Source organism: Gallus gallus, chromosome 14 (genome assembly GCF_016699485.2).
Source record: "Gallus gallus isolate bGalGal1 chromosome 14, bGalGal1.mat.broiler.GRCg7b, whole genome shotgun sequence".
Lineage (NCBI taxonomy): Eukaryota > Metazoa > Chordata > Aves > Galliformes > Phasianidae > Gallus > Gallus gallus.
Window position 1 is genome coordinate 1,073,988 of NC_052545.1, and position 20,519 is coordinate 1,094,506.

A 20,519-nucleotide genomic window follows, 5' to 3' on the forward strand; every position below is an offset into this window, starting at 1 on the left:
ACAGGTTACAGATATTCTTGGTTACAGAACCAAAGCTGCACGATCTAGATCTTAATTTCCCCAACGTCTGTGATATTTATTTAAAGCATTAGTTTTGACCTAGATCCAGCCCTCATTTCTGAAAGCTGCCTAAGTTATGTCGTGCAGCGGTTTTCTTCCAAAGGTCTTTAATGTATACGTATGTAAAACTAAGAATTCCAGCCTCTTATCACGAAAACCAGACCATAGCTCCAAGAAGAGGCATTGTTTCTACGTGAAGATACGCACAGGATGTTTCAGGCAGGAAAACCATCTGGTGGATACATATTTCTTATCAACTGCTTTAACTCCACTTACCTGGTTTTACAGGCAGCATTGTCAGAGGACTTAATTGCATCAGAGTCAGCGGAGAGAAAAATCAAGGAAGAATTCTGCTCACAACAAATTAAGCTTTAATGCTGCAGAGTTGTCATTTTGTGTATCAGAGGCTGCTGAAAGCCGTGGTGCTGGGAATGACTAGAGGGCTCGTTAGTGCAGCCGTGGTCATCTTTCTGACAGAAACTCAGTTCCGCACATTCACTATGAGCTCTTCCTTAGGTTCTTCTCTCATTCCCAGACTATGCTTATTTCTCTCTTAGTGAGCTTCCTATTTTATTTCTCAGTTATGAACTCATTTTTCAGCATCTACAAAACTGTATAATGAATGATGAGTAAGGCTGAAAGGAGTCTGAAGTGTATGCAAGTTACAGCTTATTTTCCTGCCTTCCGCAGTAATAGTTTGGAGTATGCAGGCTTCCTCTGCTAATTTGAGTCATGTCCTTGCATGAATAGGGTCATGCCATGCTGTAATACACAGCCACAACACAAGGTAAATTCCTAATTTCTGCTTGTTGTAGATCCATTTTCAAGATGCTGGAGAATAAGCCCCAGATGGGTGTATTTCCTCCTTTCTAGGAGTGTCTGTAATACCTGACCAGCCCCTTGGGGACTCAGCCTTTGTTCTGTGGATGGCCAGAACTGCTAATGAAGTCTGCAGCCATGAAAGGAAGCGCAGAATCAAAGTGTTCTGCTTGGCAGCATAAAGGTGTTGTGGAATTTGTAGTACTAACACAGGTGTTGTTACTTCAGGATTTTATACGCTGCTTTTTCTAAGAGTGGGCAGCAGCCTGAGGTGTAAGTCAGTACACCCAGCATGAGAGTCTGCCACTTCCAGAGTGGTGTCAATAAACACGACTACAAATGCCAGCTGTTCCCAGCATTTCTTGGGCCATAGGATATACTGGGCTCAAAACTGCATACACAACATGCGCAATCAATTGTGTATTTTAATTTGCAATTATCACAGGTGCGTGTGCTAATTACTTGTTATGCATAGCAGTGAATTCAGAAAACTTCTCCCGTTTCTGTTGTCCACACGTTTTCAGTGTACAACTAATTTATTGCTCCTCTGAACTTAATGGATATTCTCTCTCTATGTGAGTGATCTCTATATTTCTGTAAATAATTAAGTGCAAGATTCTTCCAACACAGGGTCAGCAATTCCATGTTATTACGCACCTGCTGTGCTCCAAATTGTAACTTCCATCTCTGCGTGTTATTTAGTTCTCTGCCTCCATGGCGGTGGGCTTAGCATCATGCTGTCATTGGGCAGCACTAGGCATGCTTTTTCTGATATTCTTGTGATTATATACAGCAGTACACAGCTCTGCTTAAAGAAGGCAAATATGCAGAGCCATCTGGAGATGTACTGAGACTTCTCAGTGGTGGACAGCACTGTATTTCAGACAAGGACAGGCACAACAGAGCAGGAAAGGAGCTAGAGAAATATGGGGAGCAATATCCACTGGTGAACTATTTGGAGACTAACCCAAGGCATGGCAGAGCTCCTGTGCTCACAGCTCCACTCTAACTGCACAAATTGAGCCATCTGTATAAGGGACCGACTGGTGCCTATGGAGGTTTAGCTGAGCTCTGACTTACACTGGCACTCTTGTGGTCTTCATGGGAGTCATTGGCAGGTGACTGCTGGGCACAGATGAGCTCTGCCTTCCAGTGTCCATCTTGATGTTGTAGGGACCTTTCTTCTCCCCTTTCCCTGCTACCAGCCTTCCTTTACAGGGTAAGGCTCCCAGTGGAAGAGACCAGGAACCCTCACGGTGGGTATTCCCTCCCCAGTGGGTCAGCATGGGCATGGAATGTAGGTCAGTGTGGAGAACTGTGAGAGGCTGCTGCAAGGTTTGTGTTTGCCAACTGGAGCTGAGCACACTGCAGCAAGGACGTGTACACACTCATTCCCAGTGGTAGGACCAGCTAATTGTTTAACACTGTCAGTGGAGAGGAAAGATCCTGGAACTATTTTGGTCTCCAACAACTGTAATCAAGCATCAGGCAGTGGAAAAACCAGACCCGACCCACTGATGTTTCAGCTTATATACAAAGAGCAGTGGGAGATGTAGATACAAGGCAGGAGAATTTGTAGTGTGGAGGAACGTGATGAGTTGTATTAAGGTGCTTGATAAAAATAATGTTTTCTGTTACCTACAGTGAGTGATACAGCATTTTTGAGTCACGTCTTTGACTAAAATAAATGTGTCTAGAGGCTGGTATGAGGTGGGATGCAGATTATATTTGGGTCAAATTAAAAAGGGGTCCATATTGCACGGGATGAATAAACTGTGAAATGTAAGCAACGAAAGGGTATTAGTGATAATCTTCTGAAATACCAGCTCAGCAGTAAACAGGGCAGGTGCAAGCCATGGTTAATCCTTGACCCCTGGGAAATGGTGACGTTCATTTCTGTTGTCTTTCTACTCCAGATGCTCTCTGAGTTCCTAACTGAGAGCACCAGCTTGAGCACCTGGGCTGCATCCCAAGGAGAGAAGCTCTGTTAACTTCTGCTTCCTGTAATATCCCCCTGTAGGCAACACCTGGGTATGGTGTTATAAATAGATAACCTGAGCTGTGATCACACAAGGTTAATGCAGAAGTTGTCGGCTTGCTGGGCAGCGTTCCAGCCTTGTGCTGGTCGTACATGCTCACAACACAAAATCCAGTCATGTTTTATGTGCTCAATGTTTGTCTGGTTCATGATGTTATAGAAAGGTGGTTTTCCTAATGTGTGAAGTTTCTTGTCTGCCCCTGTGTTGGAAGGAGGCTTCAGGTGGATATGGCTGTGACATTTGCTGATGTTACGTACTTCATCTGCTGCACTCTAAAAGCATGGGGATGCTCTGCATTACATCTGGTAGTGTTTACCTGCAGAAGAATTAACGTTTTAGCAGAGGCTCAGGTAGCTGTTCTCACGTGGCTCCACCTCTTCTGACCGTTTCTCTCAGTTCACACTGGTAGTGTAACTCATGGGATTCGCTGCCCTGAAACAGGGCAGTCTTTGGCACTGTGTACAGCACTGAAAAGAAAAAAGTGATTCCCCTTAAATTTTGAGTGGCTTTGATCTTTAGATTGAATTTTCCTCATATCCTGGAAGGCAGCATTGGTTAGAATAAGAATAAAAAGGACTGCAAAGCATTGGCATTCCTGCACAAGGTGGATCCCTTCTTCCCCCATGCTGTTTGAACAAACCCCTTTCCTTTATATCTCAAGTCCTTTTGGTTTCCTTCCAGGTGTGGATTTTCCCTTAACGTACCAAAAGCAGCAGTTGTCTGTGTGCCACAGCCTACTTGCTGCATTCTATTTCTCCCTTCTGGATCTGGCCTCCAGACTCAAACACTCCTTTTTAAAGCACATTCTGTCAGTATTGCCGGTTATTTCCAAACTGGGATGAGCTTCCCCTGTACTCGTAATGGTCCTCAGCCTGCAGGCTTTGCTTGTACTTTCAGTAGAACGTGGGAGCCAATCCAAAACTGCTGGCAGGAAATGGAGGTGGTCGGAGACAAATTTCTTGTTCAATTGTGCAGTTATTTAGTATCAGGTTATTAAAGGTGCTTAAAATAAAAAGTGACTACATATGTAAAAACTGTCCTCTGAGCTTCAGCTTGCCCAGTGTTAGTGAGAAGCAGTACTTATATGAGGGTTGTCTACATTATTTTTTATGAAGTTAGGTATGAAGTGGCTTGAGAATTGCCAGTATTGCATTAATAGGCAGGTTGACCAAGTATGTCCTACCTGGAAGGATTCAAAACACAGCTCTGAAAAGCTCATTCACTTTTTCCTTCAGAGGTGACACACTCAAGTGGCCGTGTATCGTATTTTTACATCCTTAATTAGAATTAATTTGTAGGGAGACCTGCAAATCTGATCATATCTTTCGTTCAAATGTTTGCTTTCCTGTATGGAAAGGATTTGTGACGAAGAGATTCCTGCTGGTCCGGACACCCAGGAACAAACCCCGCTTCTTTGGCAAACTTGTGTGAGCAGAGTTGGCCCCACCAAGGACTAAACGTGGCTCATTGCAGGGCCGCTCACTGCAGCCTGTGGATGACCTGTTTGCCAGGCAGCAGCTCTGCAGTCTGCAGGCAGTTCTACCAAACTCTGGCACTCAGGCTAAAATGTTGCCAGTTCCCTCCTTTCCAGGAGTGCAGTTTACAGAGTGAAAGCAGACCAAGCTGTAAGCAGCAACGCCTGCTTGTCGGAGTCATCTCAGACAGGTGGAGTTGCTGAGCAGCTTCCACAGCCGTTGCCATTATGAAAGTGCTGCAGGAAAAAAGGCTGACTGGGAGCCTCGTTTGATCTGCTGCATTTTGTCTGTCTGTGAAAATATTCTCTCTGTTTCGCTTTTCTCTTTGAATCGTGGAATGTATATTTAGATCAGTACTGCATTGGGCACTCATTTGGCTGGATTTAGTAGAGCACACAACTTAGTGTTTGCTAAAAATAAATAGGAGAGAATAAGTAGAAGACGATGGCAAGGAATTTCCAATGCAGCTATAAGGGCTGTACAGCACCTTTACAAAGGTCATCGTTTTGCATTTCTTTCTGCATTAATGGAAAGAACTTTGCTACATCTCCTGATTTTGTCTGAAAGACAGAATTATAGAGGGAGCTTTAAACCACGAATCTGTCAGCACAGATGTGGTTTGGTCCAGCATTAGACAGTTGTTGGTGGCATAAAGAAAGAGAACTGGCAGAATTGGTGTTTTGGCTGCCCATAACATCTGAGAGTGATGCCTGGGGAAAGCAGTTTGTGCACCCACGGCTGGATTTCAATTCAGTCAGGAGGAAATTCCGTTGATAAGAAGTTTTATTGATATTAGCACTTCTTATGCCATCGTAAGTACTTAACCACTCTTCCACAAAAATCCATTTGATTAATGACATTGATTCCATAGGATGGTTCAATGGACGAGAGGGAAATGAATTTAATAAAAGAAGCAAATGAAAGACTTTTAAATAATTCTAATAAGATTTATTTAACACTGTGGTCCACCTTCATGTCTTCGTGTCACGACCTCTTCACACTGCAGCCGTCTGAAGGCAGAGCAGGCAGTGCCATCCCCAGCAGGGCTGTGCAACTCCTGTGGTGCTCCCCAGGCAACAGAACGAAACCACGGCTGCACTTCCCAGGACATCGGTGGCAATGCAAGTTTGGTTCTGAAATATTTCCTAATTATATTAGGAAATTATATTCCCGTCGGCTCCTGTGTTAGAAGGAAATTATTAATTATAGTACGAATATTGTACACCTGACTGTGTTTCTCAGGAGTTTTTTTTCCATATGCAGACTGAAGCATTTGTGCGAAGAAGCCGGGGAGTTCTGCTCTGCCCATTCGAGAGTGACAGAAACAGAACGAGGGGGAAATATTTGACTGAAAGGAGCAAATTACTCACCGTTTTAAACCTGCTTTTCCTTGGGAGCTGTATAAAATCATTTGGTGAGCTGTAGTATTGGAACAGTAGTGAACAGAGGAGGATGCCTTTGGTTACACAGGAGCACTACTTGGTCTCTCCTACCTGAAAGCAGAGGTTTAGGTCAGTGACGTTTGTTTTGCCTACGTTTATCAGGCAGAGGAGCACATTGCTGGTGGGTGCAAAAAGAGAGCAGTGACACCAAAGGAAAACGGAATGGATGACGGAATGAGGGATTTTTCTGTCTGGGGGGCAGAGCACGTCTCAGTGTTGGCATAGGAGGAAACCAACCCCCACGCTTACAGCACAGACCTGCAGTGAAGGCTGCGCTCTGCTCTCAGCCGTGTGGCCGATGCTCGGCTCTGTTTCGTAGTAAGGAAGTAGTAAATCTTTTGGGGCTTTATTCACAGCTATGCTGAAGACCTCTCGCACCCTCTGGCAGCTTGCTCAGTCTGCTAGACAGTATTCCTTCCGCACCAATAACGTTAGCAAAAATATTTAAGAAAATCGACTGAGAATAAAACCATCAACATCCTTCAGATGATCCAATTATCTCTGTCTAAAAAAAGGTTTTAACACCTCCCACACAGAACAGCAGCTCCGGCAATTTGGCAGCGCTAACAGCGCAGCATCAAGAAACACGAGGCAGTGACGTGGTAATGCATCCCATCTTGTGGACAGGAGGAGTTCTGTTTTATTTAAGTAAATATATTTTCTGTGTGAGTGCCTTTTGCGTTCCCTGGCGGCGGGCTGCTCATCCCATGAGTGTCCTGGAGATGCCAACAGGCTGTGGAGATGAGGCTTTGTGTCGCTGTGTTTCGGACGCTCGCGGGGTGTTGGAGGCAGTGCCTGTGGCTGAGGCAGGAAAGGAACGGAAGGGTTGGTTATAAAGCTTCTTATTCCGCCACTGACGAATTCGCAGCTCACCTTACGTGTACCGCCGTCACAGAGGAGTGCTCTGACAAGTCCTTAATGATACGGTGCCGTACCTTCCCAGATAGCATTACACGTTGTGCTATCAGTAAGTTACATCAAGGGCTTGGCATTCAATTAGGGCAGGGCGGGCTCCGAAATGAGGCACTCTGCTGCGTTTAAAATGCCCTGAATTGCTCTCGCTGTTGAAATGAGAGCAGCCTTACGTTGCAAACCCGCTGACGGGTGAGGTCGTGAGCTGTACGTCTGCAGCTGCCGTGAACCTCAACACTGTTTTCTTGTGGAATTTGCATGAAGTCGGTGTCAGATCTCAGGACGTCTCGGAGCCGAGATGTGCCCACAGCAGCACAGCGAGGTTCCAATGCCCGTCCCTGAGACCAGCGGCCGTCGCGGCCGTGAGAGGACACGTGCAGATGCAGGCGCTGCAGCCCGACGTGCACGCACCAGGAGCAAAGTAAAACAACGGAACATCGTCTCCCACGTGATTATTCAATTAAAACGTTTCTGGTGGAAGAAAAGCTAATTCGAACGCGTCAGAACACAGGGGTCATTTGCTGATGCGGTCGGTGTCCTCGGGCCGTAGCGCCGGACCCGCACGCAGCCCCGCGCAGCGCTGTTCTCCGCCCGGCGCACGGCTCACGCAGGCTCCTCCCGCTGCCCCGCCCCCCGGCCCACGCTGCCGGCCGATTGGTGCGGGGTTCCTTCAGTCCAGGGGAAGCTCCGCCCCCTCCCGTGGTCGGTCGTGCAGGTTGATTGGCAAACGCGTCGCAGCGTTCTCGCGCCGCAGCCTGCGCTCACCCCTGCTCGCCCCGTGCGGCGCGATTGGCGGATCTGGCCGTCAATCTCGGATTAGCTCCGTCCCGACCGGCGATCCCGCCCCCCGAGCGCGGGGCGCGCGTCGATTGGCGCAGCGGGCGGTCGGTCAGCAGAGCGCCCGCCCCTCGGTCAGGTAGCCCGGAAGATGGCGGCGGCGGCGACGGCCGGAGGGGCCGTGTGAGCGGAGCGCGGACGCCGATGCCGCGGAGGGCCGCGCCGCGGAGGCGGGGGGCAGCGGCTGCCGCAGGAGCTCCCCGGAGACGCTGAGAGCCTCGAGCCTCTCGTTCGGCGCCGAGCCGCGGGCCGGCGGCGGAGGACATGCGGCGGCGCGAGGGGTTCGGCCCGGCGGCCGGGCGGCGGGGGGGCGGCCCAGCCGGGCTCGCCGTCCTGCTGTCGCTGCTTCTGGGGAGCGGCGGGGCGGCCCCGCTTCCGTCCGCAGGCGCAGGTGAGGCGCGGGGGCGGTCGGGGCTGCGGGCTGCGGGGCGCGGCTGTGGCAGCGCTGTCCCACTTCGGCGGCCGCGGCTCCTGAGATCGCGCTGCGCGCTCGTTCCGTACCGCGCACCTCTTCTGTCGCGGCCGCCTGTGTGAGCCGTACGGATCTCGGCCTGCCGTTCCCCGTTCCGCCCGTGAATCGCAGCGGGGCTCCCTGCCGGGGCCGCGGCCCCTGGAGGCGGGCGGCGCTTCCCTCGACGGGAATGCAGTCCCGGCTGCTCGGCTCTGCGTTAGGTAACGCTGGCGGCCTCCGGGCCCTTATCTTCCTGTTTATCTTAAGGCGCACACGGGCGGTGTGTTCTCCCGATCTCACAAATGACCGCAGGAAGGTTTATTTGCTCTGGTGGGTGACGGTCGCCTCAATCATTCACTTGTTTCTTTGTGCTTTATTGAGACTTCCGAACATAAAATTGTGTTGGGACTGTGTTCTGTTGGGCTCGACTCAAATGTGCACTGGGATTCAATTGTGGTGGTGTAGTATGGAGCAGCTGGACGGGGCAGGGCAGCAGTGGGAGGGAGAGCAGTGAAGCTCAGCTCTTTGGCTGCTGTTCCACAGAAAGCATCAAAACTGGGTGTAGAACCCACACTTCCTTTCGTTTTGGACCGACGTTTTTCCCATTTATTTTCTTCCCGAGTTACTGCTTCTGTCAGCTTTCCTTGAGGTTGGTCCTTCTGCAATAAAGTTCTGGGGAAAATGAAAGCCCCGGGAGGCCCTTGGCCAAACTTGTGTTTTCTCGGAGGCTAAATGGTAGTTTTCTCATTTATGAAATATGTAAGAAATTTCCCAATGACACTGACTTGTCATCAGGCCATGAGGTAGGGCAGCGTAGTTCTGGGCGGCCGTCTTTTCCTTTTGGGTGTCTATTGTTTTCCTGAAATGTTGTTAGCTTTTCTGTTTCAAGGCAGGTGTCAGTGTAGGCATCAAGTGTCCTCAAAGGAACCCAGCTTTTTTTTTTTTTAATGACAATTCCTCTGCTATCAAGACTATGCCACGTATCCTGCAAAGCTCGGAGATGAGGATGTTCCTTCTATGATGCTGTCATAAACCTGACCTGTCGGAATGGAAAGTCGTGCTAAGCAAATCGCTCTTTGGAAACGGCCTCTGCTGTATTGTGCCTTGTTCCCTCGTGTGTCCCGTGGGAAGTCGCTTTGATTTCCGGTGCTGAGACTGGCAGTCACTGATGACTTTCAGAATAAATAACGGACTCTGCTTTAGGCCTTGGCAGCTCTTTGAGCTCACCGCTGCACACAACCTCATGCCTAAGAGTTGTGAAGTTAGGAATAATTTAATGGACTTTTCTTAAAGTAATTAGTAATGGGTTTTGGACTTATTTCACGATCCCCCAGTTGTGCACCTGGCAGAAAGGGCCGCTTCTCTGATGGTGGAGAAGCATTTTGATCTGCCCAGCTTGGAGCAGTCTGCGGGGAAGATGGTGGTCAGCAGGAAAAAGAGGAAAGGAGGTGTGTGAGGTGCTTGTAGTGACCTCTGTGGAACAGTTCCTGGAATATGCCCATAATGGAGAGAATTCTCTTTTGAGGAGGCACTTAGGAAGCAGGAAGTGGCAGTGGCAGATTCTAGCAAGACTGGCTTGAATTCCTTATTCAACAATGTTCTGTTCTGTGGAACTACTGTGGGATCGCAGCAGACAGTGTCTGGGGAATTGTTGTGTTCCCGGTGCCTTCATCAAGATGAGTGATGCAGCTCGTACTTCTAAGTGTGGCTTCACGGTGTTTGCAGATGTAGGTGTGCCCTGATGGTGTGTTCTGGGTTTGTCTCCTGTGTTTGAGGCTGTATTTCTAAACTTGCTAAAACAAACCAAGAGGAGGTAGAGGAAGGAAGGCTTTTATTGTTCCTCTGATACGGTCCATAGCAATTACTACAGAAAATAGGAAAAGCGAGGTGTTGAAGATGCTACTGGCTAGAAACAGACTGACTTAATTTATTCAGTGAATGGGAAAGGGAGGGCACTGGGATGTGCTGTGATCGTTGTGAATATGAGGGTTCGCCTGCTGGAGGTGAGAGCTGAGGACAGGTCTAGCTGAACCCACCTCTGAGGGACTGCACGACCTGACGTGCTCCAAGGCAGAGCAGCTGGTAGAACGAAGTCCTTCAGCTGTTCTGAGCCTGTGGAGCATTAGGTGCTCCACCTGAGTGCATCAGGCCAAGATGATTATCATTTTTAGCATTGTGTAGCTGAAGTAAGGGTATTTGAGAAATGCTCTTTAGCAGTAATTTTTGCAGACAAACATACTGCATCATAATCTGACACTTCTGCTTTGCTGCGCTAAAGCTTTGCATTCTAATTCAGGCTCTCTCTCTCTCTTTTTGACTTGGATTTTCATACTTGACCTTAATTCAGATGCCTCTCCAGAAAGCTGGGAATCTGAATCAAGGGTATGTATGGTAATGTCAGAGGAAGCGCTTCTGTCGTCTCTGCTGTATGAAGTCCTTGCAAATGTAAAGGAATGGGGGCTCAAAACTATTATTTTCCTGTATAACTTGAATAGGTGGTAGCATTTTTCGCAGGTGTTCAGTTTTACATTTGCGATGGTTGCGTTCTGCTCAGCTGGATGGAGGCAGCAGGACTGGCACCTGCCTGCTTCCTTGCTTTGCACTGAGAGCCTCAGTGCTGAGGCTGCCCTCCTGCAGCAGCTGAACGCCCCGGCAGTGAATCCTTGTTGAAGATCCAGAAAAGGACGCCTAGATATTGATTTGCAGTATCCAGAGGCATCTAGATGTTTGTGCAGCTCTGACTGCTATGGTCAAATATGGCTAGAGACAACAACTTTGAGATTGTTACTTTTTTAATTACAAAGATGAGTTCTCTAGTTCATACACAGTCCTGGGAAAATTGGTGCTTTTGAGCTGCTTTGGCTTGATGTTTACTGGGAGTTCCGTCAGACCAAAGCTTGCTTGTGTTTGTAGTCTGTGGTTTGGTACTGCACAGTGTGTGTGACTGCCGTGCATGCAGACAAAAGCAAATTTCTAAGCATATGCAAAGTAGAGAGTCAGATCACTTGAAGCTGAGAAAAATCTTTCTTGTAAGAGGGGTTTTAATCGTGATGCAGTTTTCTTGGGAGTGGTCTCTTCGTCTCACCTTTCTTCTTGCTTTCAAGAATTAAATGTGTTTACTTATCCCTTTATCTCTTGTTCTAACTTCTGATCCAGGTACCTACTAATTGTACAGCTAGAGCTGCTAAGTTGCCTTTTCTCTTTTGTTTCTCCTTGTGACTTTGTGACTCTGGAGTGACAATCCAGCCCTGACTCTTGGCCTGCAGGAATGTTCCATGTGAGGCTTTGTTCTCAGGCTGGGTCTGCTTTCTCTGCCTCTAAGGATCTGCAGTTGGCTGCAGCTAATGCAGTCCTCCTAGAGGGCAGCCCCTTCCCCAGGTTGTTTCTCACGTCCTGGATGCTTGGCTACACTTAATAATTCCCCAGCTGTGGCTGCACCGTGTTAAGGTGGCACTGACCAGAAGCGGACTAGAAGTGTCCTAGCAGCGTTAGGCATCAGGATGGAAGGGCCCATGGGTTAGAGCTGATGTTACTGCAGGTTCTGTTTGTTTGAAAAAGCAGTTTGTGTTGTGAAGTCCAATCCAGCATTCTATCTGAAAAGCACCGAAGGCAAGGTTATATTTTAGGAGGCTACTGAACAACCATCAGGCACGTTTGGATAGCGGTCATTTTCTGGACGTGTGGCATGGGGTGGTTACTGTCACTGTACATGCATGGCTTAGTGTGCAGGGCATAGGCTGCCAAAATCTTTGTTCTCTGACCTAATCCTAACTCTATTTTTGCAGTAGATATACAGTGCGTGGAGTGCCAAAGGTGTTTGAGATTTTGCTTTGGACCTGCCTAGCTATTCAGTGTACATATCTAGTATCTGGAGCTTGGTATGGTGCTGGATGCAATTTGCAATAGGTTCACCACTTCTGTTGTGTTTTTGTTGTACTGCAGTTATAAAAGACACATTTTTATAGTTGGAGGTGTTGGAAGCGTGTCATGATAGTTGTTGCAGCCTACCTGTGTAGTTTAAGCGTTAACAGGTAGTAAGAAGGTGTTGGGCCTGACACTGCTTGGGCAGAGTGGTGGGGAGAGGCGAGCTGCCTCAGGGAGCTGTATTCTGGGGCTCTCGGTCCAAAGCAGCGGATTCTCCAGCACTGCCCTTAGAGAAGTTTCCTTAGTGGTGCTGTAGTGACTTAGCAGCAATGTGAAGTGTTCCAGGGCTACTTTTGTACCCTGAGATTTCTCTGTTTTGAGAGTGATAGGGAAGTTGGGTAGTAGACTTTCGGGTATGGGCTTTCAGCAGAGCAGATCCCGTTCTCACAAGTCAGACATTTATCCCATGGGCAGTTCTTTTTCCCAGAGATTCTTCAGCTGTGAATGGGAATGAGAAATAAGGGTGAAGGAGCTCTTGAAGCAAAATGCTGCTGCTTGCCTTCTTTCCCATGTACCTTATCCAGGTCTTACTTGAGAGCTGGAAATGCATCAGCTGTGAGATCAAGATTCCCCAAAATAGCACCAATGAAGGTTGCATGTATGAATTCCTTTTGCATGAGTTAAAAGTGATTTGTCTCTTCAAAAGCAATGCATTAGTTTGTGTTCCTATCCAAGTGGTGGGAGGAAGAGCTACTGATATTTTGGTCTCCGTGCTACAGGTGCTTCTGATGCTTTGCGATACCATGATAGGTAATTTTCTCCTGCTTTAAATGATTGTGGTCTGCTTTGTTTTGGAAAAAAACCCCAACAAATCTACAGTTCTTGTGCCTCTCCATTGGGGGGAAGGTACAGCACATGAGATTGTACTGTATTGGGCAGGAATTAACTGTAAAAACCAACATCTAGCAGCAGTAGTGCCATTATAAGTGTACACACATGTATGTATATATAGACTTAAGAACCACGTGTTACCTTTGCAGTATAATTAGTTACCCAGATTTTCCAGAAACATTACCATGAAAGCACAGCATATGTTGTGATTGAACTTACCTGTTTTTTACCTTAAGATCTTGCTTTCTGCAGGTTGGAAACTTTAACACTGCAACTTCAAGCCAGTATTGTTCTCTAAACACTGGACGTTCCCAGCCCTTAGTTAATCCTTATTAAAATGGAGCAGTATGCTGTTCTGTGGGCAATTCCTTGACAGCAGTCAGGAGACCTGGTGGGCAGTGGATTAAGGACAGCAGTGTAAAGCTGGACCCGAGCTCATGGTTTTACAAGTTGATGTCTGATGGGCAGCGCTGAGGTGGGCCAGAGGAGGTGTTCAGAAGAAGGTGGGGATTGGAGCTGTGTTGTTTGGAGGATGCTGCATTTGGTGGGAATCCAGCATTACTGCAGATGTTCCTGCCTTGGGATGTGTAACCTCTGCCAGTCCTGACTTCACAGTGAACATAAGCAGCTATAGGAGCTCATTGAAGTACAACGTAGGAGTATTTAGGAGGGGCATGGGATAGAACAGTTAGAAGAAACACTGGTGTAAGTGGTGAGAGAGTCGTCTTGTCTTTTTAGGGACAAATGGGAGGATTGGGACTGTTTGCCAAGAGTTGCTGATAGTTCCGTACCCAGCTGTGAAATGAAGCAGCTGATATTTCTTCTTGAACGTATGCACGGCACACGGTGATGTTGGGGTGACGTGTCCACAAAACGCTGTAGCTGTGAAACCGGCTGTGTCTGTGAGGAGGGCGGGCAAAGGTTTGGTTGTCTCCTGGGAAAAGGCCGGCAGGAAATGGCCATTTGCTGTCTTTGCTGCCCGTGTCTGTGGTGATGGGCTGATGTGGTGAGAAGAGCTGGTGATTTTTCCAAAGAAATGTCTGCACGAGTCCTGGTCTGACATCCTGCCCACACCTCCCGTGGAGGACTCCCGAATGCTGTAGGATAAGAACGGGGACTGTAATGGCCGAGTTCAGCTGGGAGGGGTGCAGTGCTTCGGTGTCTGCCCAGAAGGGTGCAATAACTGAGTAATTTGCGGGTGGGCTTTTTTCACTACTGCTGGTTTTTTTTTTTGTCCTCATATTTTTGTCGAAGTGTGTGACCGATTGAGGCCGTGAAAGGCAATTCAGGTCTAGGCAGGGATTTCTTACTGACGAACTACTAATTGCCGCCTCTTGTATTCAGAGAGACAAAGCACCAGTGTGCATGCCAGTGCTGCGGGCAGTGCTCTGCGAGGCCGGTCAGAGCTCTCCTTCGTGGGACTGTGGCTATTGGGATTTTCAGTGGTTATAAGGAAGAAGGGAAAAGAGTCAGTGATAAAGTGCTTTTGTGTGAAGAGGTATTTGTCATATCCGTGGCAAAGGTTACTCCTGTTAGCTATGCAGACTTTGCCTTATCTGAGACAAGGATAATAATAACAAACTGAGAGGGGGAGGCTTTTGAAATAACGCCCTCCAGGTAGTAGAATTCTCCCCGTTTTGTTCGAGGTGGTTTTTCTCGCTTTCGAACTTCTGGCTTTTCTTTGAATGGCAGCACGTACTGAAAATCTGAGCTGAGATGCTCATATATGAACTCGGAGGCTGCCTAATGCTCTGCAGGAGGTACTGCATACGTCAGTTCTTAGCGTTTGCTCAATGAAGGAAGCATTTGAATTAATTCAGACATTTGCAAGCAGTTTTAGATTTCCTGAAGGTGCTGGCATTGTGCTGAGGACATCAGGTCAATGAAAGCCATCTGAGTCTTGGGAACGTTCCCTCCTGCTGTAGTGGTAATGGCCATTCCAATCAAGTGGCTGATTGGAAAGAGGAGTCCTGCTAAGTGCCTCCCCTCCTAAATTCACCTTGTTACCTTTCAAAAAACAGTCTGAAATGTAAATCAGTCCTTCACAACTTTAAGTTTGTCTTTGTTTTGTTTTGGTTGAAGATTAGTGGTGATTTGATGGAATTCTTATACATTTTAAAGTCTGTTGTAATGTGGAGTCGCACAGCTAAGTGCTGTGCAAATGTCTGCCGAAACATTCTCAAAAATGGTACTGGGCTTTGGCTGTGCTGTTAAGTGGAGCAGAGTAGGAAAAGTTGGGATGAGTGGAATGCAGGGACTGATGGAATTAGCGAGTGAAGTTTTTTTGGTGAAATAAAGGAGCTGTAATGCATGCTAAGCATTTACATTGTCATCCTGACTGGGTAACACCATGGGTACATGTGGGATTGTTTGCAGCAGGTCTTTGTTTAAGTCTTCGATCTTCACCTGTAGGCCTTCCTAGGCTCAGTTGTCCGTATTGGTTTTGTGCAGCAGCCCTGCAGGTGTCACAGAGTGAGCAAATGTAGGAGAGACCCTTAGTGGAAAAAGATAGCAACCTGAGTCTGACTTGGAAAACGTTATCCACTCCTACCCGGCCCTTACACGTTAATAGCTGGCACAGAAGAAGATGACAGCATTATTTAGGAAAAACTCATGCTTGTAATAAACACTGATGTGTTTTTGTATTGTTAATCTGGCTACGTTAATATCTGCGAATAGCACAATGGAGTAAAGTGGTCTCGTTTAACAAATGCCCAGGGAGCAGGGGTGGGCTGGGTCATCCATTAGTGCTGTGAAGGTGCTCTGCTCTGACTTGGAGCCGTAAAGTCGCATCGCGATTCCTGATGGTGTAATGTGGGGGTGTTGAAGAGACAGTGTCAGTGACTGCTGTCATCTGGCGTAGCACAGAGCTGCCATTGCCATGGCTGCTCCTGAAAGGAGAGCCTCTTCCTTCTGCAGCGGGACTGGTGTTGCATAGCAACTACTGTGCTGAAAGCTCAAAATCAGATGCTGGCTGTGCCCTACTGATGCTTGCCTCGTGTGGGGTGTGCTCTGCCTTTCTCCTGGCAGTGAGCATCTTTTGTCAGTGTGCTCTGTAGTGTTTGTCATCTACATTTGTTTGTCTCCCAAGCTTAGGAGTGTGCAGTGTTGTGCTGACACTTTTTTTATTTAAAGCCCAATTTTGTGAAGATTTGGGACCTTATTTGATTAATCCCATTGAAGCAAATCTGGGAGAGGCCAAACTTGTGCTCAGTGACTTTTGATAACTGGTAAGGGAAGAGGGGCAGGGCTGCTGTCCTTGCTGCGGGCAGGCAGTGCTGCTGGTCCTGTCCTATTCCTGCGGGCTGGCACTGCTGTGTCCCGGCCTGCTGTGCCTGGGGAGGGGCTGGGGGTGGGCTGTGGGACTGGGCAAAGAATGAACTAAAGCCAGTGAGAAACCAACTTGTTGGCTCAGTTGCTGTGTTTGGTAGATAAGTCTGCTGTCTTATGAAGAAAGTTGACTGAAGGTATCCAGAATCCTGAGCTATACGTGTTGCTTTGAGAGGTGCTTTGTAAGAAAGCCTTTTTCCACCCCTTGAAACATGCTGGTCAGTACTGAGGTTTGTCTTCATGCCTATGCTTGATCCTGAGGATGCCAGCATCTTTTATCACTGCTGCTGTTTCAGCGTGTTCACCTACTTGCACACATACAGGGTTTGACTTCAGATCGTTCAGCACTGTGTTAAACGTTGTTGCCTGTGCTAAGCCAGTGACTCCCATCACTGAATATGTATTTATGCAAGATATTAAAATAGCTTCACTTATAAGAAAATAATTTACTTCAATTACAGGCTGTCATCATTTCATATTTAATTTTACATTCATCTTTTTAAAAAGTGCAAATTAAAAAATACCACTTCTTAATGACTATAAGAGTGACTTCAAAGCTTATCCAAATAGAGATGGATTCTGTAATTCTTGGTAAGTAGCACTGAGTTGTATGAGTCATAAAGTGCTATTCTGTAAGTGTTGCAGAAACTTGCCCATGACAATTAGCATTTTTCTTACATTAAAGCATTTTTTACATGTTGTGTATGAACATTTTCCTGCATTCATGGAAGCTTGGGTGCCTTCCATCTTAACGAACCGGCTTAACCAAAGCTGATCTTTGTGGGGTTTTTACTTCGTTACCTTTTCCAGTTGACTGCTGTTCACCTTTTCTTGGTGATTGCAGAAGTTCTGTAAGGTTAGGAAGTACATTTTATTCCAGGACATGTAAAGAGATGGCCATGTTCTGGGGAAGAGTGCAACTTGTGTAAAGCATGGACTTCAGGCTTAATAAATGTTGCAGTTCCTTCTGTAAAGGAAACTGCACCAAAATGTTCAAGAGTGCATCTTAATTTGAGATGGAGACAAATCACCTAAAGAATGGTGAGAAATGGAGAGTGGAGGTTCTTACATCCATTTTGCTTTTGTGAAAGGAACTTGTGGTTGCCATGCATTCATTGAAAGATACAGTAGTGCCTTATAGTAGTACCTTCTATATCCGTACACAGCCCACGTAAGGATTCTTTCTGGTTACCTTTTTTTCCCTAGGGCAGGTGTCGTAGCTCACGGGAACCATCCCCAGGGGGCTGGATTTCTCCTATCCGTGTGTAGTCACCTCTATGAGTTTATGAAACAGAGTCCTGATGTTCAGGGCTGCTGCTGTTCATCACATCCCAGTGATGGTGGTGCCGGAGGCCCCTCTGTGTGCAGGACAGGCGGCCAGCTGTGCATGCAGCTGGTGGAGCACAGGAGGGGTTGGCCCCTTCCCTTTGCTTTTATGTTTATTGTTTCCACAGAGTTAAATGTTGAAACTCACGGCGGGTGGGTAAGATATCTGGGAGGAGCACCTTCTGACCCTAATTGTATTTCTATAATACTACATATGTGCTTGTTTCTAGGACAAGGGGCGGCAGCTGAAGTTTCCTCATCTTTTGCTGTTCTATCTGTCTGTGCTCTGGTAGTACTGGTGGTCCTGCTTGCAAACTGTGTCTCCTGCTGCAAAGACCCGGAGATCGACTTCAAGGTAAGACTTCAAGTTAGAAATGTACATGCAGATGATATTGGCAGCTGCATTCTGGTATTTCTGCATCACTGTACGTGTTCTCTTCTGAAGTACCCAGCAGCTGTCTGTCTGCACACTGGGGAGTAGTGCTGTGACTGTGGAAGTCCTTGGTCTGTGCTGCAGTCAGCATCTTGGGCTTGTCAAAATCATTGCTATCTGTTAGGATCAATAGTGAAAGTGTAGTCTTGAGACAGTTTTACTGTAAAGAATCCTTTTTGGGTTTGTTCTTGTTTTCTTTTAATTTGCTTTTAGTCTTGTGATAGGATTTAAGATATTCCTCTCAGGTAATGTTGAAGATGCATATCCAATGTAGCAAACATATTGAATTTATTAGCAGAGAGCAGTTTCTTCTAGAACATCAGTCATTGGTGTTCATAAACTGGAGTGTGGCTCTCTTCCTAGAAATATATATAAAAAAAATATATATATATATATATGAAAAAAGTAACTAAGGAAAGGCCCTGAAAAACCGAAGTTATTTTTGATAAAGAAATGTGAGCATCAGGTGTTGTCTTCAAGTCAGTAATAAATTGAAAGTAAGAAAAAGAAATTAAAAAAGAGAAGTTTGTCACTCAATAAGGACATGAGCCTCCTTGGTGCTGTGAATTCACATGCAGTGCAATTCCTTTAAACATTGGTGATTTAGGGTTTTTCAGGTTTTTGGGTTTCTTTTCATGTTATCACGTTATTGCCCTTAAAAATGAAGCCCTTTGTATTAGGTCCTGGTTTGTTTTTACCTGCAGCTGGTTATTTTGTTGTAGTCTGTTTTTTTGATTCAGATAGGAAGCTAGAAGAAATATAATGCTGATTTGAAGCCAAATATTAGCTTAATTACCAAGATTTTTATTTCAGGAGTTTGAAGATAACTTTGATGATGAAATAGATTTCACGCCCCCAGCAGAAGATACTCCGTCTGTTCAGTCTCCAGCAGAAGTTTTTACTCTTTCAGTTCCCAATATTGCTTTACCAACCCCATCCCAGTTTCCATCTCGTGCAGGTAAAATACATCTTACAATGAGAAAACAGAAGTAGGGAATTTATTCTGTAACATGGTGTAGCTGATTATGCTTGACTTTCTGTTGTACTGGTTTAACTGCTACAGGTGTAAACTAAGCAAATTTATGTGGGGTGCAGGGTGAAATCTCTTGGTGTTTCACCTTACAGAGGGTGCTCCATAGGGTGACTGAACAGGAGTGCAGCTTGAATCCTTCCTTTACGTATCGCATCAGGGGTTTAAATTGCTCTGGGATATTACTAACTTCTGCTCTGTAGTAGTTCTCTTCATGGCTGAGTTGTCATTGGATTTTAGCCATTAGCCTTAAATGGAAGCCAGAGTAAATCTCTTCCTTGACAGCAGTGCTACTGTCTGGGCTGTGTCACTTTCTTAGTGTCACTGTCAGCTTTTCATGCTGCAGATGTGGTATCAGTAAGAGGACATTTTATTTTGCTTGTGTGGAAGAATTTTGGGAATGTATTCCTTAGGCAGAACTAGTCTTAAAAAAAGGAAAAAGAAACTGTCTGTTTATTAGTATTTCTAGCTAATTAGCAGAGAGAAATACTGCTGAATCTCTTCTATAGTATCAAGTCTGCCATTGTTGCTGTCTGTCCTCTGCCAGGATTTTTTGTCGTTTTCTGTCCTCTGCCTCTGTTCTTTATGTAAATTATTTTTAGTCAGAAAGTGTCCTCCTTCCAGATGGTAGCTGTAAGTAGGGCAGTTGGGCTGAAGAATATAAGCAGTCAACCCATTCTCTTAAAATGGTAACTGTAACTTTAACTGTTGAAGTGTAGAAGCACCGTTTTAGTTTGTATTCTTTTTCCATAGGGAACTGTTCTGTGTGGGTTTTTTGCTTCACCCAGCTAGAGTGTATGATACTGGGATTGCAATTCAACTTTCTTACTGAACGTGTTAAATAAATAAAGGTGTATTTGTGCTAAGGAGGATTGTCTTTGGCAGCAGTGGTGTTCTATAGTACAAGTGGTTTAGAAGATGAGAAGTTTCTCCCCAACCCTATTGTCACAGTGTTACCTTCACTCTTGCCTGTGTCTGTTTGGTTGCTTCGCCTGAATGTGGCATATCATTGGGAATAAATATTGTAGGAGCTTGTACTGTTTCCTCCACTGTTGGATAACTGGCAATCTGAGTGATTTGGTGTGTCTAACGTTTCTTCTGCTGTGTATGACAGATGGATCAAAGTCTCAAGTTGCACGTCAGAGTCTAAACTACATCCAGGAAATTGGAAATGGCTGGTTTGGAAAGGTGAGAAGTCTTCTAACATTGGACTGCAGTTAGAGTTATAGTCCAAACTAACTAGACTTGTGTATTTCCTTCAAAGTAATGGCATAAGAAACTGAGGTTTATTTGCATATACTTTTTAGCTGTGATTAATACTGCTTTAATTTACATGTAGTTTCTTACAAAGCCATTTACTATCTAAACATTTCACTTCCATGGAATTGAATTCATGCATTCTGTTACTAGCAATGCTTTCCAGGAAAAAGTCTTAAGTAAATAAATGTTCTTTGCAAGAAGAGGTGTTTTCTGAAAACGGCTGGGTAGATCAGTTGTCAAGATTTATGAAGTATGGACATCTATGTGCATTGACAAGCCAGAAAATCTTTATTGCAATATGTTTATAGCTCTTGTTTCTTTTTGTAGAGAAACCCCCTTTTTTTTTGCCT

At 46.0% G+C, this 20,519-nt stretch overlaps 1 protein-coding gene and 1 long non-coding RNA gene across 4 annotated transcripts in view; one reads left to right on the top strand and one right to left on the bottom strand.

Moving 5' to 3' along the window:
• Window positions 1–5,319: 5,319 nt before the first annotated feature.
• On the bottom strand, window positions 5,320–7,383 carry LOC112533468. The gene is made up of 3 exons (XR_003077746.3): window positions 6,094–7,383; window positions 5,764–5,886; window positions 5,320–5,573 (listed from the first exon to the last, which is right to left on the bottom strand). It is a non-coding gene; the product is annotated as an uncharacterized LOC112533468 (long non-coding RNA).
• A 255-nt stretch (window positions 7,384–7,638) lies between these two features.
• Window positions 7,639–20,519, top strand: part of LMTK2 (lemur tyrosine kinase 2) — a 37,742-nt gene continuing 24,861 nt past the window's right edge. For 2 of the 3 annotated variants that reach the window (XR_005839812.2, XM_001232428.7), the window contains exons 1-4: window positions 7,639–7,975; window positions 17,677–17,801; window positions 18,693–18,837; window positions 20,024–20,097. Coding sequence is in view for 2 of the 3 variants with exons in the window: in XM_001232428.7 (XP_001232429.4) it covers window positions 7,849–7,975; window positions 17,677–17,801; window positions 18,693–18,837; window positions 20,024–20,097 (471 nt within the window). In the remaining variant the exon portion in view is untranslated. The other variant, XM_046900884.1, reaches the window with a different exon arrangement.